The following is a 17294-nucleotide window of genomic DNA, read 5'->3' on the forward strand; positions in this document are numbered from 1 at the left end:
AGCCCCGGGACAGGAAACGAAGGGGAATTTTTCCCCCAATCACCCCCCGCCAAAGGCATAGTTGGTTCAATCCTAGCTCCTCGGGATGGAAAACATCCAGAGAAAGGGCGGAGACAGCCCGAGGGGATCCCAAGCTCTCGCTTTTGCCCTTCCGGGTTGCCGCGGCCCTCCGCCGCAACCCGGAAGTGGATATTGGGTGGGGAGGAGTCTCAGCGGACTCTGGGCTTTGGAGCCGTCGGCCGGGACCCGAGCTAGCCGTTTCTGGTGAGGCCTGCGTCGCTATCTTCGGCGTCGTTCCCGCCACTGTGTTCGTGGCGTGAAGACTCGGGCCCGGCCCGGCCCGGCGCCCGGAGAGGCCGCGGGCTCCCCGGGCCCCGGCGGGGCCGTAGCCGACGCCCGAAGGCCCGAGTGTCCGGCCTTTGGGGTGAGTCCGGACCCCTGGCCCCGCCCCTGGGCCGCCGGCGGGCAGGCCCCTCCCCCTCCCTTCTTCCCCCGGGTCCTCCCGCGGCTGTCCCGGCCGCCCCCGCTCACCCTCAAGCCGCTCAGGCGTGTTCCGCCTTCCCGCTTTCGCGGGTGCCCCGGGGTGCCCCAGTGCCTCTGCCTCCCCCAGGTTCGATTGTGCTTCGTAATCGTGGGGGAGGGGAGAATGGAGGGGAACCGTAGCCTTCGGAGTGCCACCATCTTCCTGCTCCTCTGAATAGAGAGCGCGGAAGGACTCGGCACGAACGCCCCTCCGCCGCATTGGGGGCGCTTGAGTGTCTGCTCCACGTACCCGCTGCGTGACGCGGGTGTGCCGGGGATGGGCCCGCCGCCGCGCTCCGGATCCACAGTAACGACGGGGCTGTGGCTCCGGGCCCGGAGGAGCGGGAAAGCCCACCCTGGGCACTCCCTCGCTCGCCACTCCACTTCTAGCTTGCCTTTGGCTCAGTTTCCCCGTCTGGAAACGAGGGTCTTGCTGGCACCTGCTCCCTGGAGCTTTGGGTAATCACAAAGCTCGGAGCTCGGGGACGGTGTCCGAGGGGGCCTCCCCCACTAGATCGGAGGGCCCGGAGACTGGCTTTTGCCCCCGGAATTTGAGCGGTGGAAGGGCCGAAGGGGAGAAAGGCAGCCCTCGGGACAGGAGCCCGGGGCCAGGCACGGAGGCGGTTAACAACTAGTTTGTTTTCCTTCTTTTTTAATGAATCACCTCTGAACAAAAGCGAACAAAGATGCCCGCGGCCTGTGGCGGTTCCATTTCCCCCTGCCGAGAGCTGCGGCGGGCTTTGGCCTCCCCCTCTCCAGCGGTGGCGGATGGCTGGCGTTCCGTCAGATTGGGAGTCCCCACACACTGCCTCTGCCCTCCGGGGCCTCGGACCCACTCCCAGGCTCCTCTCCTCCTTGTGCCCTCTCAGTCCCGGCGTCCCTCGCTCTTTCACGCCGTCCTCATAAGGCGAGGATACTCGTGGCCTGCTACCGTTCTTTGCCTTGCATCTTTTTTTTTAATTTATTTTTTTATTAATCTTATAATTATAAAAAATTTTTTGACAGTCCATATACACGAGTCATTTTTTTTACAATTCATTTTTCCAGATTTTCCCCTCCCTCCCCTAGATGACAGGCAATCCCATACACTTTACATGTGTTACAATATAACCCAGATACAATATATGTGTGTAAATACCATTTTCTTGTTGCACGTTAAGTATTAGCTTCCGAAGGTGTAAGTAACCTGGGCAGACAGACAGTAGTGCTAACAATTTACACTCATTTCCCAGTGTCCCTTCTCTGGGTGTAGCTACCTCTGTCCATCATGGATCCGCTGGAAGTGAGTTGGATCTTCTCTATGTTGAAGATCTCCCCTTCCATCTGCCTGGCCTCTTAATGCTCTTCTTTCTTGGAGCCATCTTTACAGTTCCTCCACCTGCCCTCTTTTATCTAAGTCACTACCCCACAGCCCCGCCCCCTCCACTGTCCTCCACCAGACTCACTTTAGTCCCTTCCAAATCTCAGCTTGTGATTTTCCATAAGAATAGCAGGAAATGCTTTAAAAAACCCTTCACTAAAATCTAAGCAAACTCTAAAGTTCCCTCCCGAGGAATCAGTCTCACAAGCCAGAAAATGGCTCGCAGCTGGCTTGCTGGAACACTCCCAGGAAGCCTGAGAGCTGAGGGAAAATGTTCCCAGGCTGGCCCGAGCCCGTTTCCTTCTTACTTTTTTGGAAACCTGGGCCGGGGGCTTGCGGTTCTGCCCTGCTTCTCTCGTTTTCTCTACTCCTTCATGGACAGTGTTTCTGCAGTGCTCTCTTAGTAGGAGTGATTGGTGTGGCCCGGGCGCTAAGGCGGTGGGCTCCCTCTGACTTCCTGCGGGGTGGCTGGGCTTGTCGCTGTCATTTCCCGAAAACAGGAAGGGGCTGAGGATCTGGCAGATCTTTGCCGAGTTAGGGTGGGGCAGCAAGCAGCTCAGTGAGAAAACCACCAAACCCCAGGCTCATGTTCTCTGCGCTTCGCGGCCCAACAGCCCGCACATCTATTTTGCTGCCGGGAGCGTTGCAGGATCTGCCGGGGTGGATGCCCTTCATCTGGAGTGGCCCGCTCACCGCAAAGAATCATCTTGATCTTCTCTTCCCCAGTAGCACTAAAAAGGCCTTTTGTCACCCCTTGCTTCCTTAGCCAGCCTAGATCTTGGACAGCTGTAGCGCTCTGGATGCTTTATGGAGGATTCTGCCCCATAGCTCCCAAACCTGCTTTGGTTTTCTCCATATCTGGAGGGGAAGCCCTGGCGGCGTTGAGGAGTTCATAGGCCTCTTCCTACAACTCCCAGATTTGCCTCCTGGTCGGCATGATTTCCCATTCTGTCTGGATGGAGCTCCTGACGTCTTCTTTCTCTGACCCCTTTGCGCTTTGTCCTTAAATCTAGCTGGCCTATGTTGGCCTTTCCTTTTCTAGACCACGCTTTCTGTCCAAAGCTTCCACCATTTCCACGGTTTCTACTCGTAGCCTACTCTGTGCCAGACCGCGACCTGAGGGCCAGGGACCCAGAGGGGCAAGAGCCAGGCCCTGCCTTCAGCGAGCTCCCGGCCTAACGGGGAGACAGCAAACACATTTGTACAATCGGGCTCTCTACAGCTGAACACAGGAAAGGCCCTCGGTTGAAGGAGCTTGGGGGAGGCTTCCTATGGCATTTTCCTTGAGATTTCAAGAAAACCAGGCAGGTCAGGAGAAAGAGTCTCGGGCGCAGGAGACGGCCAGAGACCGCCCGAGGTTCTGAGCTGGAGGGCCTTGTTCTCAGGAGACGGCCAGAGACCGCCCGAGGTTCTGAGCTGGAGGGCCTTGTTCTCAGGAGACGGCCAGAGAACGCCGAGGTTCTGAGCTGGAGGGCCTTGTTCTCAGGAGACGGCCAGAGAACGCCCGAGGTTCTGAGCTGGAGGGCCTTGTTCTCAGGAGACGGCCAGAGACCGCCGAGGTTCTGAGCTGGAGGGCCTTGTTCTCAGGAGACAGCCAGAGAACGCCTGAGGTTCTGAGCTGGAGGGCCTTGTTCTCAGGAGATGGCCAGAGACCGCCCGAGGTTCTGAGCTGGAGAACCTTGTTCTCAGGAGACGGCCAGAGACCGCCCGAGGTTCTGAGCTGGAGGGCCTTGTTCTCAGGAGATGGCCAGAGACCGCCCGAGGTTCTGAGCTGGAGGGCCTTGTTCTCAGGAGACGGCCAGAGACCGCCCGAGGTTCTGAGCTGGAGGGCCTTGTTCGGGGACCCGCCGGGAGGGCAGTGTCCCCGGACCCAAGAGTATGTGTGAGAAGGAGGCTTTGAACCCAAATAGAACCCATTGTCTTTCATCCTGGAGACTACCCCTGCAGTTTATTGATTGGGGGGGATGGTGACATAGTTGAACCTGAGCTTAAGGAAGGTCAGTTTCGTGGTTTAGTAGAAGGGAGGGTAGTGAGGAGAGACCCGAGGTGGGCAGACCCTCCGGCAGCTTGTTAGCAACGGTCCAGATGGGTGTGGGTGCCATCCGGCTGGGGGGCGGCCTGTGGAAAAGGTGCTGCGCGGGGCAATCGGGAGGCTTTCATTGTTGCGCAGAATTTGTTTTTTGTCTTTCTTTGGAGCTGCAGCCCTTAGCATAGTGCCAGGCACATGACATGCATGTTTAGTGAATCGAAACCTTGGCCACAGCTTGGATGTGGGGGTGAGAGGGCGAGGATGAGGAGCACGTGAGGCCCTCCACCGTTTGGAGGGACTGGGGGAGAGAACCTTAATCTGCTAATGAGATCCGCCAGAGACTTTTCTCTACCTGGCTCCTTTACTCGCTCCTCTGCTTTTGGCAGAGGGGGCGCCAGGCGCTTTTGGGTGATTGGGGTATCCATTACTGTTGTGTCCCTGTACCTCTCTGGGCTCTGTTTCCCAAGCCGCCTCTCTAGGTTCTTTCTGGCCAGATGATCTTGGGTTACAAAGTTACTTCTCTCTTTGTTCTTCACGCGGATGTTAGCCACTCTGCTTTTCCTTCTGAGCCTATGTTCTTGGGAAGAGCCACAGTGTTGCCCACTCCCTCCCTTTTCCGGAAGCTGCTTACTGCAGGTAGCAAAGGAGGGAAACTGAGCCAAGAAGCCAGAGCCCAGTGCATTGGATTAAGGCTGAGATGGCCCAGTGTGCAGACTGGTCGGCAAAGAGTTTAGAATGCTGGGAATTCGGTATCCCATCTCTGGAGTAAGGAAAATCAGAAGGTGGTTCTGGAATGAAAACTTCAAGTGTTTTAGGTTCAAGATGCCTTTGAGTGAGTGAAAATCCAGCTTGTGATGTGGCAGCAGAGCTCCAGAGAGGGGATAGGACTGCCAGGGGGGGGGGGGGGGGGTGGGGGGGTGGGGGTGGGGGTGGGTCGTAGAGAGAAGAGAAGCCAACCTCGGCATAACCTTGGAGAGCAGCCACAGGTGGGGATCATGATAGAGGTGAAGATCCGGGAGAGGGCAGCCACAGGTGGGGATCATGATAGAGGTGAAGATCCAGGAGAGGAGATGGAGAGCAAACACCTAGAGGGGACAGGAAGAATCCAGGAGGAGGGGGTGACCTGGTGTCTGAGGCCTTTTAGGGGTCATGAAGAGGGTCACCCAGCTGCCAACTGGGATTCGGTGATTGAGAGGCCATTGGAACTTTGGAAAGAGCAGTTGCCGTTGAACGTGACATCTTAAGACATATGGTAAAGGGTTGAGAAATGAGAGCAGAGGAAGTGAAGGTGAAGTTTGGACATTGTTCAAGCAGAGACAGGCAAGGATGTCCTGGAGTCGGGGCCGGGTTAGACACGGCCTAAGTCGGGCAGCTTGCAGCGACTCATTTTCCCGTCTATAAAATGAGGGGAACTTAGCCTTGATGGCTTCTGAGGCCCTTATGGCTCTAGATGGAGGATCCCTTGATCCTCCAGGGTCACCAGATTCGGTTTCCCAAACAGTTTTGGGGAGCTCCGGCCTAATCGTTGGGAGAGAGTTTAATAAATACATGTTGGGAGGAAACCGATTAAGTAAGGGGACGATGATTCATCAGCAGAGAATTCTCACTTCGAAAATGGTTTTGGAATCACTCACTCTAAGGGAGTTTACAATTTATGCCCAGTTTTTTCTCAGGAACATGTCTTTATAGAACGTCAGGTATACATATAATTAGAGAGTTATAGGATCTCTGCAGGGAAGGAACCTTAGAAGTGATCCCATGCAAGCTGTCAAATGGGGTTTCTGTAGGGCTTTTTTCACAAGAAGCCTGGGATGCAGATACTCTAGATAGTATGATCCTCATTTTACAGATGAGGAAACTGAGCCTCTGGAGTTGAAGTGTCTTGCCTAGGAGCGTCACCCAGCTTTGTGTATGGTGGGATTCGAAAGCCTTTTCAATAGGTCATATAGAGTGCCTCTCAACAATGGCCTCCTAAGATTGTGTGGCTGAGGGCTCTGCTGTTAGCTGACCGCCCAGGCCGCTGCTGGGCAGCTTTTATTAGAAAAGTTTTGTCTCCCAAGGTGGCGTTTTGGAGCGGGCATTCAGAGTTCAGGGCCTGGTGAGGAAGGAGCCTCTGACTTCCCCCTCTAAGTCCCACCGAATGGATGGAGCTCTGCTCCCTCGCGCAACACAAACAAGTATCCTTCTCCTATGGCTCTTTCAGCTGACTGGCCTCGCAAGGTTTCTTTTCTTTCTTTTTTAAAATCCGTTTTAATGGATGTCTTTTGTTACTGGCATCACAATGCGTTGCCCCGATATCCCTTTCTCTCTCAGAGAGCCGTGCCTTGTAACGGATACTATTTCCTGGTCTCTTTTTAGGCCAGGTCTCTACTCAAATCTCCTCATGGAAGAGTTGTTTTTGTGTTTTTTAATCCCCCATCAGTCTGGTAATTGGGGCAGCTAGGGGGCCCCGTGGATTGAGCAGTAGATCTGGTATTCCGATGTGGCTTCAGATCCTTATTGCCTATGTGACCTCGTTTGCCTCAGTTTTTTCCTCTGTAAAATGGAGATAATAATAGTCTGTCTCTCTCTGTTTCTCTGTGTGTGTGTCTCTCTGTTTGTCTCCTTTCTCTCCCCCCCCCCCATGTTGTTGTGGGGATCATATGAGATTATAAAGCAGTGCCTGGCGTGTAATAAGTGCTATCTAAATGTGAGCTGCTATTCTTTATTTAATGTCCTCCTCTAATCCAAGCCAGGCCCGAGAATATTAAGCGCCTTCGGTGTAACGGCGGTAAGTGTGAGGCATTGCGGATGTAAAGACAAAATGCCAAGCAGTACTTTTGCAAGCACTTTGCAGGAATGTCTCTCAAGACATGGCCCAGTTTATTTTCATAACGAATTCTTAAAATGAGCCTGGGATTGGGTGCAGATATGTGAGATGTACCCGTCAGGTTTCTTCTGAATTGTGGTATAATTCTTATGTCCTGGGGTTTTTCTTTCAGGCCCTGAACTAGTTGGATGAACGAGAATCATTGCAAGAGCCAGCCTTGTGAGATGGTACAGCCCAACGGGGGTCCATCCGGAGATTACGGGACCCTTGTGGAAGGGTCTTCCCTGGGGAAATCAGCCATGCTGCATCTCCCTTCCAACCAAGTCTCTCCAGAGGCCCTCCAGCGCTGCTTGGAGGAGAACCAAGAGCTCAGAGGTGAGTGTCCCTCCACTCTCTGGGCTAGCAGAAGAAAATGATTTCAGGGAAACCTGATGGTTTAGGGTCAAGGTCCTCAGTTTGAAGCCTTGAGAGCTACAAGACTGAGGTGGGGATGCCAGGGAGAGAGTTTAGGCTGGGGCCTGGCCATATCTCCCTTCCCTTTCCAGGAGGAAGCTCTTCGTTTCTTTTGTATAATCCTTTGCATTTTATGTCATGCATTTGTTACGTGAGGGTCTGTAGACTTCGGCAGATGGCAGAGTCTGTGATATAAAAAGAAAGAGAAGTCCCTTTCTAGCTAGAGCTCCTGTGGCCAACCCCATTGCAGTATGATTGACTATAAGGACAAACTTTGTTTTATATGTGGAAATTAAACCATGTATCTGGGATGGATATCCGTAATTGAGTGATCCAAAAGAAAGATTGTGGCAGAACTGAATATGATCTGACTCTAAAAAAGCAAAAGTGGCTAGAAAAAAGGTAAAAATAGTAATTATGTTTTTTTTTTTTTTTTATATATATATATATATATATATATTTTATAATATTATCCCTTGTATTCATTTTTCCAAATTACCCCCCCTCCCTCTATTCCCTCCCCCCGACGACAGGCAATACCATACATTTTACATGTGTTACAATATAGTCTAGGTACAATACATGTGTGTAAAAGAAATTTCTTGTTGCACGGTAAGAATTGATTGTAGTCGTAATATCTGTGGTTCTCACGGCTCTGCTTACTTTACTCTTTGCTTATGAGTGAATAATCCTGCGGACTTGCCCGTGTTTTTCAGATTCCTCACATTAATAGTTTCTTATGGTTTAGTAGTATTGTTTTTGGGGGGCAATCCATCATCTTCACATTTGATTGACTTGAATTCAAGTCTGTGTGCCAGGCAAAAAGCAAAAGAAAATGACAAGTGACATTATGTAGGTGGAAGGTCTCTCACTGAACCTGTTGAGTGTACCCTCGCATGGGCCTGAGCTGCAATCTGCTATTCCCACAGTAGGCGTTCAGGCCCCACGAGTCTTTCACAATCTTTTGCCCCAGTGACTGGTTCTCAAACCTCCTCCATCATAGCCATAGGCTTTCTCTTCAGTTAGTCACCACCTGCTGCGCGCCTGGGCCTTGTGTGAGTCACTGGAGGGTACAAAGTTCCAAGGAAACACCTGGAGGGGGGAGGAACTAGCATTCCAGGAGAAATGGGATTCAGTTTTACAGACATGTTGTACTTTTGTACGTATGTGTATCTGATGATATGTGCGTACAACATGCATAGCATCACGTGATAAGGGGGATGGGGAAAGGAAAGACAATACTGGCTAAGGGCGCAGGGAAAGGCCTGAGGCAGCACATGGAACTTGAGCTGAGCCCTGAAGGAAAGAAGGGGTTTCACCAGATGCAGACAGAGGGGAAATGTACTCCAGGCACTCCAGAGAGGGGAGGTGGAATAGCACGTGGGAGGAGCAAGAAGGAAACTTAGGCTAATTGTGAAGCACTGGGTGGTAAGGCTAGAAAGGCAGTCTGGGCCTTGAGATACTCAAAAGACAAGTTGCTATTTCATGTTGAAGGAGCTCTAGGGAGCCAGCTGGGTTTCGAGTTGGGGACGGGACATGGGCACATTTGTGCTTTAGGGAAATCATTTGCATGGTTTAGGCTGGTAGTAGGGTTCGAGAGAGGGACGATTAGGATTACACGAACGAGGTGTGGGCCTGCTAAGTTCCTTCTCCTTTGCGGATTCTCTTGGCCCCTTGGTAAAGCAGGAAGAAGAAATAATGACTTGGGGAATCATCCTCTAACAACCCTCCTGCCCACTTTTTGGAGTTTCCCCTCCTCAGTTTTCCTGTAGCTGCTCTATCTTGACCTGTTTTGGTTTTCCATTTAAAAGTAAGTTTTGGTTCCAAGCTCTTTCCACTTAGCTGCACTTGGCAAAAAAACAAACAGTATTTTCATTCTGTGGTTGTCCCAGCAACAATCTCCGATGGATTTACTCTGTTGATTTAAATTTCGAAATTTAAAGAGACCCAGGGTCCTTTGCAAGTGCAATGGTTTAAAGCAAGTGTGTTGGACCTGATGAGACAATTTAAGGGATTTTCCAGAATAATTTTAGTAAGCTTTACTATACCGACTTTGTTTTCAACTGTTCATTACCAGTAGTAAGAGGTGCGCTAGAGACACTTTCGTGTATCTGGAAACTTCCATTCTGCCTTTGACCTCTTTGGAACATATATGGACCATAGTGGAATCACCGAGTCCCGGAGGGTGACCAGTTAGTGACTTTCTGTCATAATTCCACATTGTTTTCTGGAATGCTTCAGCCAATTCATGGTTCCATTTGCAGTACGTTCTTGGGCTTGGCTTCCCTTTTCCTGGTTTTTTAAATCACGTTTGTTAATTTGGTGAGTGGGAGGTGAAACTTTAAGGTGATTTTTATGTATTTCTCTTATTAATGATTAGGAACATTGAAAAATTCATTATCAGTAGTTCGTATTTCTTCTTTTGAACTGTTCCCTTTCTTTTGGATAATGGCTCTTTGTCTGAAATTTCTTTAAGAGGTGAACTTTCTCCCGGGGTGATGAAAGCCAAGCAATATGAGTTTACATAGCCAAGTTTTTAAGGGAGGAATGTGAAGGGTAAAACAACCCTTTATCCAGTTCTGGAATATTGAAATTGAGGGGAGGGACCCTCTTGAAGATTGTGCAAACTGTCTATTGTTCTCAAAGAGGTCCATGATAGCAGGGAGTTTAGCAGAGCAGGAAAGAGTAGTGATATGGGGTGGAAGCCAGACCCTGGGACTGGGAATCAGAAGATTGCTGCCATTGTCTCTAATGGAGATACCCTAGGCAAACCTCTTCCCTGATTTGGAACAGAATCTGTAATCTGGAAAACAAAAGAGTTGTGGCAAGCAGCTCCCAGAGGCAGAGTCAACATGGGAAAGTAAGAGAAAGCATTTTAGTCCCGCTCACTTACCTGGACAAAGATTTAGAAAATGCACCAGTCTGAATTTGGGTTGGGGAGAACCCCCAGAAGTCACAGTGAGTCACCTTTCCAGCCCAGGGCAGCTTAGGAAGCTAGATAGAGAGGTCCAAGAGGTCTACGGACACTGGAACAGGGACTGGCCGAGAACACAGGTCGGTGGCAGTTGCAGCAAGCATTCTAGCACTTGGGGACTGATGGGCCTGAGGGCTGAGACAGAGCACCAGGGCAGAAAAAGATCTTGGGCAGTGCCCGAACTAACACTGGATGCCAGCATCTACCACCTTTACAGCTAGCACCCGATTTCAGGTCCCAGATCAAGGGCAGAGAGGAGTGTGGGCACCAGCTGTGAACTGAGCAAGGAACATGTTGCCAACGCATACCTGTGGGGGGGGGGCAGCTAGGTGGCGCAATGGATAGAGCACCAGCCCTGAAGTCAGGAGGACTGGTCTCAGACACTTCACAGTTCCTAGCTGTGGGGCCCTGGGCAAGTCACTTAATCCCAATTACCTCAGCAAGTTAAAAAAAAAAAAAAAAAAAAAAAAAAAAAAAAGAAATAAACATACTTGTATGGCTTAGATCCAGGGATAGAGCAGCAGCTCATTTCTAGCCTTTCCCCAGTCCCATAAGCCTACACTGGGATGACTAAGCCAGGAATCCCGGAGCAGAGGAGAGCCTCCCGGCAGGCCAGTAGTGGCTGAGGCCAGCAACTATCTGCTGAGACTCCCAGTCAGGGACAAGATGCACGCTGGGTCGGGAACTTGCAGAGCACAAAGGGCAGTGAACAGACCTCATGTAGTATCACTTTGCTTTGGGGAGCACAGAAAACTGCAGGCTCTCAACCAGAGATGTAAAAGCAGCAGAAGAACATGATAACAAAAAGTAATAATGATAATAGCTAATGATTGTATTTAGATGTGCAGAGCACTACACAAAGTGCTTTATAATTATCTCGTTTGATTCTCGCAACAACCTGGGAAGTACGTGCTATTATCATCTGTATTTTATAGAGGAAGAAAGGGAGGCAGGCAGAGGTGAAGTTACTTGAGCAGATCAGAGTCCAGCACTAATATTAAATCCATAGTCAAGAAACTGGCTGGAAGAAGAAGCAAACAAAAAAGGAGTCCAAACACAAAGAGCTACCGTAGTGACAGGGAAATTCAAGGTGCAAACGCAGAAGAAAAGGACTTGAAAATGTCTGTAAGCAAAACCTCAAAGAATAATATAGCTGGTACACTAGTCTAACAAGCATTCCTAAAAGAGATTAAATAGAAGAACAAAAAGATTACTTTAAAAAAAAATTTTTTTTAATTTATTTATTCACAGAGCAAATGTGTGGGTAATTTTTCCAACATTGACCCTTGCAAAACCTTTTGTTCCAAATGTTCCCCTCCTTCCCCTCCACCCCCTCCCCTAGCTGGCAGGTAGTCCAGTACGTGTTAAATATGTTGAAATACATGTTAAATCCAGTATATGCATGCATATTTGTACCATTGCCTCCCTGCACAAGAAAAATCAGATCAAGAAGGAAGGAAAAGGAAAAACAGAAAACAAAATGCAAGCAAATAACAGAGAGAGTGAGAATGCTGTGTTGTGGTCCACACTCTGTTCCCACAGTCCTCTCTCTGGGCGTAGATATTTCTTTTCATCACTGCACAAATGAAACTGGTTTGAGTCATTTCATTGTTGAAGTGAGCCACATCCATCAGAATTGATCATCGTTTGGTCTTGTTGTGGCCTTGTATAATCATCTCCTGGTCCTGCTCATTTCACTCAGCATCAGTTCATGTAAGTCTCTCCAGGCCTCTCTGTATTCCTCCTGCTGATCATTTCTTACAGAGCAATAATATTCCATAACCTTCATATAGTATCACTTATTCAGCCCTTCTCCAACGGATGGGCATCCACACTCAGTTTCCAGTTTCTGGCCACTACAAAGAGGGCCGCCACAAACATTCTTGCACATAAAGGTCCCCTTTCCCTTCTTTAAAATCTCTTTGGAATACAAGTCCAGTAGTAACACTGCTGGGTCAAAGGGCATGCACAGCTTGATAACTTTTTGAGCATAGTTCAAATGGCTCTCCAGAATGGGTGGATCCATTCACAGTTCCACCAACAATGTAAAAAAGATGACTTTTTTAAAAAAAAACTATAAGAACAGTAGAGGAAAAAACAGGGAAAGAAATGAGAGTGATTAAAGAAAGTTATGACACAAGATAATTAGCAAATTTGTAAAAGAAGTACTGAACATTACTGAAGAAAATAATTCTTTAAAATTGACCAAAGAGGCACAAAACCTTACTGAAGAAAATAACTCCTTAAATTGACTAATAGAATTAACTAGTGACTCCATGAGACTAAAAGGACTAATAGAACAAAGTCAAAAGATGAGGAAAATAGAAGAAAATGCAAAATATTTTATAGGAAAAAAATTGACCTGCAAAATAGATTGGGGAGAGATCAATTTAATTTTATTACCCAAAAGCCCTGAATGAGAAAAAGAACATTAGAGTCCTATTTCTAGGAATTGTAAAAGAAAACTGCTCAAATCTCTTAGAAGACCAAGAAAGACTCTACTTGGTCACCCCCTGAACCATATTCATTTCAAAAAACCCCAAATATTATAGCCAAAATCTAGAACTCTCAGGTCAAGGAGACAGTGGTGTAAGGAGGAAGAAACAAAGATTCAAGTACAGTGGACCCACAGTCAGGATCACGTAAGATTTAGTAGTTACCAACATGATGGTGATATTCAGGAAAACAAAAGATCTAGAATTAGAGCCAGAAATAGCCTGTCCAAGCCAAACTGAGTATGATACTGCAGAGGGAAAATGAATATTTAGTGAAATAGAGGACTTCCAAGCATTTCTGGTAAAAAGATCATAACTGAATAGAAAATTTGAAATTTAAACACAAGCCCCAGGAGAAGCATAATAAGGCAAACATGAGGGAGGAATCATAATGGAGTAAACAAGGTAAAACTGTTTGCACTATAATATAAGGTGAGGATCTGTGGAACCCATCAGAATTTTATCATCAGCAGAGGTCTTGGAGGCAATCTAATCAGACTGAGGGCTTAGTAAGATTCTGTGATGCGGTGAGGATTGCAAAAGATTGCTAGTGGGGAATGTACTGGGAGAGAGTGAAGGGAGGAGGAGAAGAGGGGAAATGACCTCACCAAAGTGGCGTGAGCAAGGAAGAAGTTGCACAGGGGCAAGGAACAGTGTGGGGAGGAAATGGGCAATACTTGAACCTCGCGTGGATCGGAATTGTTTCTTGGAGGGAAGAATGAACACGTACACTCCCACACATACTTGCTCTCGTATACTCATTCACACACATCCATGCCGTTGGGTACAGGAGTTCATCTCGTGCAATCTGGAGGTAGGGAAAGGGGTTAAAAGAAAGGAGGGGAGTAAGAGGGAGAGGTTCTCCCCCCCAAGAGTTAAGGGGACCTTGTCTCTGTGCACTCTGGCCCCATCCAGCAGCCAGGAAGGGACTTTGATTCTGGGCTGCTGTGCTCTGAGGAGATTTGGCCTTTGTCTTCATGGACCTTGAAGTCTAATGCTGAAATCTAGGAATAGTAATAACTACCATATATAATGCTTTGCTTCATAAATGTTATCATTTGAATTTTCCAACAACCCTGTGAGGTAGTTATTAGTGGTATTCTTTTTTTTTGGTTTTTGTTTTGTTTTGTTTTAACTTTTTTTTTTAATTAATAGTTTTTTTTCCCCAAAAAATATTTATTTATTTTTTTAACTTTTTTTTTTTTTTTTTTTGACAGTACGTATGCCTGGGTAATTTTTTACCACATTATCCCTTGTACTCCCTTCTGTTCTGAATTTTCCCCTCCTTCCCTCCACCCCCTCCCCTAGATGGCAGGCATTCCCATACATGTTAAATGTGTTATAGCATATCCTAGATACAATCTATGTGTGCAGAACCGAATTTCTGTTGCACAGGAAGAATTGGATTCAGAAGGTAAAAGTAACCTGGGAAGAAAAACAAAAATGCAAACAGTTGACACTCATTTCCCAGTGTTCCTTCTCCGGGTGTAGCTGCTTCTGTCCATCATTGATCAATTGGATCTGAATTAGATCTTCTCTTTTTTTTTTTTTTTTTTTTTTTTTTTTGTTTGTTTGTTTGTTTTTTTTTTTTTTAATAATAATAGTTTTTATTTACCAGACACATGCATGGGTAATTTTACAACGTTGACAATTGCCAAAACTTTTTTTTCCAATTTTTCCCCTCCTTCTCCCCCCCCCCCCATGGCAGGTCGACCTATACATGTTAAATATGTTAGAGTATAAATTAAATACAATATATGCATACATGTCCAAACAGTTGTTTTGTTGTACAAAAGGAATCGGACTTTGAAATAGTGTACAATTAGCCTGTGAAGGAAATCCAAAATGCAGGTGGACAAAAATAGAGGGATTAGAATTCTATGTAGAGGTTCGTAATCATCTCCCAGAGTTCTTTCTCTGGGTGTAGCTGGTTCAGTTCATTACTGCTCTGTTGGAACTGATTTGGTTCATCTCATTGTTGAAGAGGGCACGTCCATCAGAATCCATCCTCATACAATATTGTTGTTGAAGTATATGATGATCTCCTGGTTCTGCTCGTTTCACTCAGCATCAGTCCATGTAAGTCTCTCCAGGCCTTTCTGAAATCACCCTGCTGGCCATTTCTTACAGAACAATAATATTCCATACCCTTCATATGCCATAATTTATTCAGCCATTCTCCAATGGATGGGCATCCGTTCATCTTCCAGTTTCTGGCCACTGTAAAAAGGGCTGCCACACACATTCTGGCACATACGGGTCCCTTTCCCTTCTTTAAGATCTCTTTGGGATAGAAGCCCAGTAGAAGCACTGCTGGGTCAAAGGGGATGCTCAGTTGGATAACTTTTTGAGCAGAGTTCCAAATGGCTCTCCAGAATGGCTGGCTGGATTCTATTAGTGCTATTCTTGTGGAAAGTTACAAAATAAGTGCTCTGCTTGGAGTCCAAGAGAGGACTCACTAGCAGATTCCACACCACAGGACCCCAAATGCTGAGCTGGAAGCTTCCTCACTTTGGAGCTGAGGGGAATCGGGGACTCCTTTGTGGAGGAAGTAGCAGTTGAGTTGGGCTTAAAAAGATGAATTCAGCAGGTGAGGAGAGGCGCTTCTTGTGTGTCCGGAGCGTGGTGTAACACATAGGGAGACGGTGAGGTGAGGCAGCCTGGAGAGGAACACAGCTACCCCTCATTTGATGGATGGGGCGGCTGAACAAGGCAGTGTCGCTAGTAAGTGTCGGAGCTGGAATTGGAGGCCAGGCCCTGCTGGTTTCAAAGTCAGCACTTTGTCTTCCTTTCAGTTCTGAGCTTTGTGATTTGTTGGGTTTCATGATCTGTCTGTGGTATTGGCAGATGCCTTACGCCAGAGCAACCACATGCTTCGGCAGCGTTACCAAGAATTCCTGAACTTTCAAGCCAACCAGAAGGAGGAGAAGGAGTTCCTCATGAAAAAATTTCAGGAGGCCAGGAAGCTGGTGGAGAAGTTAAACATGGAGAAGCTGGAACTGAAGAGACAGAAGGAGAAGGCACTGCAAGAAAGCGAGGAGGTACAGAGGTGCTGGGAGTGGGAGATCTGGGCTCTTAAAGGCAAGTGTGAGGGGCCCCCCTCCCCAATCCATGGAATCTAGAATAAGCTCAAGAAACTTGGAGTTGGCTCTAGGTCACCGTCCTCACTCCTCAGATGGCCGTGAAGGAGCCGTTGTCCTTGAAGCTTCCGGATTCTTCATGGCACGGTGTTAAACACCCTGCCGAGGATCTTTGGGGAACCCCAGGGGGCTTTGAGGTGGGAAACATATTGGGGGAAGGGGAGGAGAGAGACAGATTAGGCCTACTTGTGAAGTGGGGTCCAGGGCCCTCCGGAAGGCTTTGGGACTTGGCGTCTGAGCTGGGTAGGTTTGGCTTTTTGTAAACCTTCCCTTTGGAAACTGTGGGACTTGGTTTTTTTCCTGCTGAAACTCCCGGAATTGTGAGGTGGTTTAAATGCCTTTTCCTAGGAGGGCATCACTGTCATCTCGGATTAGTTGGGTCCCAAGCCTTCAGAGAGTGTTGAAGTGGAGTGGCTTCTAGAGGTACCTAGAAGGTGCCATTAAGGCAGCATTAAACCTGGAGCTCTTGAGTAGTAGTCCCCTTTGTGCCTGTCCGTGTCCTCAGTCACCGTCTCCCCTTGGAGACTCTGTCGAGCTAGCTGCCAGTCAGCAGTCTAGTGCTGAGAGACATAGAGTGCTCTAGTCCTGGCCTGAGAAGAGCTCAAGGGCCAGTCCAGGAGCCGCAACAAAATCTGGTAGTACCAAGGTGGAATCTGCAAGGGGGCTCGATATGCTGCTGTGCGGTGAGACCACTGGGGGTCACCACACGGTAAAAGGGGTCCCAATGGCCTGGAGGCAGGAAGACCTGAGGTCAAACCTGCCACATCCCAGCCTTGAGGTCGTACTTGTGGAGTTCTATAGAACTGCTGGCTCTCCTTATAGGGAGGTGGTGCTGCAGCTGGGCCCGGCTCCCCGCCACGATTTGCATCACCGTGGCCAATTCCCCTTTGTCTGGGCCTCTGTGATCTCTAAAGAGATTACGCTACATGATCTTAAGGCCCCTTCCAGTTAGGGCTTTTGTTTATTTGTTTGTTTTCGTTTTCGTTTTTTGTTTTGAACTTAAACACTAAAAAACTAGCACTTTTTCATGTATCCAGGAGAACACAAAAAAAGAGGGTTGATTGTGTGGGAAACTGTGAATCTCTATTTCCTACTCCATTTGCTTTACTATTTTATGTGTACATATTAAAACAAAGCAACATAAAAAACCCCATTACTTTCAAACCTTTCCAGCCTATCTGCTTCATTCTCTTGTCTTCTATTCATGTGTGCGTGTGCGTGTGCGTGTGCGTGTGCGTGTGCATGTGCATGTGTTTCAGGGCTTCTCTTTTTCTGCATCTTAGCTGCCAACTCCTCAAGTCCTTGTAACATACTTTATAAGAAGCCAACAAAAGCCTCCATATAAGACAACAAAAGGCATCCACAGGGTGGCGGGCAGGAGCAGAGAAGCACAGTCGTGAATTCGGGAGCCCTGGGTGGTGGTGATTGCAATGAGTAGAGCTCCCGAGTCTTTTGGAATTTTTTCTTTACAGTGTTTTCTTTGTGTGTGCTGTTCTCCTGATTTTGCTTACT

At 48.0% G+C, this 17294-nt stretch overlaps 1 protein-coding gene across 6 annotated transcripts in view; it reads left to right on the forward strand.

Moving 5' to 3' along the window:
• The first annotated feature begins 128 nt into the window (after nucleotides 1-128).
• IKBKG (inhibitor of nuclear factor kappa B kinase regulatory subunit gamma) overlaps nucleotides 129-17294 on the forward strand; it is a 39292-nt gene continuing 22126 nt past the window's right edge. For 4 of the 6 annotated variants that reach the window (XM_074277072.1, XM_074277075.1, XM_074277074.1 and 1 more), the window contains exons 1-3: nucleotides 129-264; nucleotides 6893-7095; nucleotides 15490-15683. In XM_074277072.1, the coding sequence (XP_074133173.1) occupies nucleotides 6909-7095; nucleotides 15490-15683 (381 nt within the window). In that variant the 5' untranslated portion in view covers nucleotides 129-264; nucleotides 6893-6908. Of the gene's footprint in view, nucleotides 425-6892; nucleotides 7096-15489; nucleotides 15684-17294 lie in introns of all 6 variants that reach the window. The other 2 variants (XM_074277077.1, XM_074277073.1) reach the window with 2 other exon arrangements.

The sequence above is a fragment of the Sminthopsis crassicaudata genome, chromosome X (assembly GCF_048593235.1).
Source record: "Sminthopsis crassicaudata isolate SCR6 chromosome X, ASM4859323v1, whole genome shotgun sequence".
Classification (NCBI taxonomy): domain Eukaryota; kingdom Metazoa; phylum Chordata; class Mammalia; order Dasyuromorphia; family Dasyuridae; genus Sminthopsis; species Sminthopsis crassicaudata.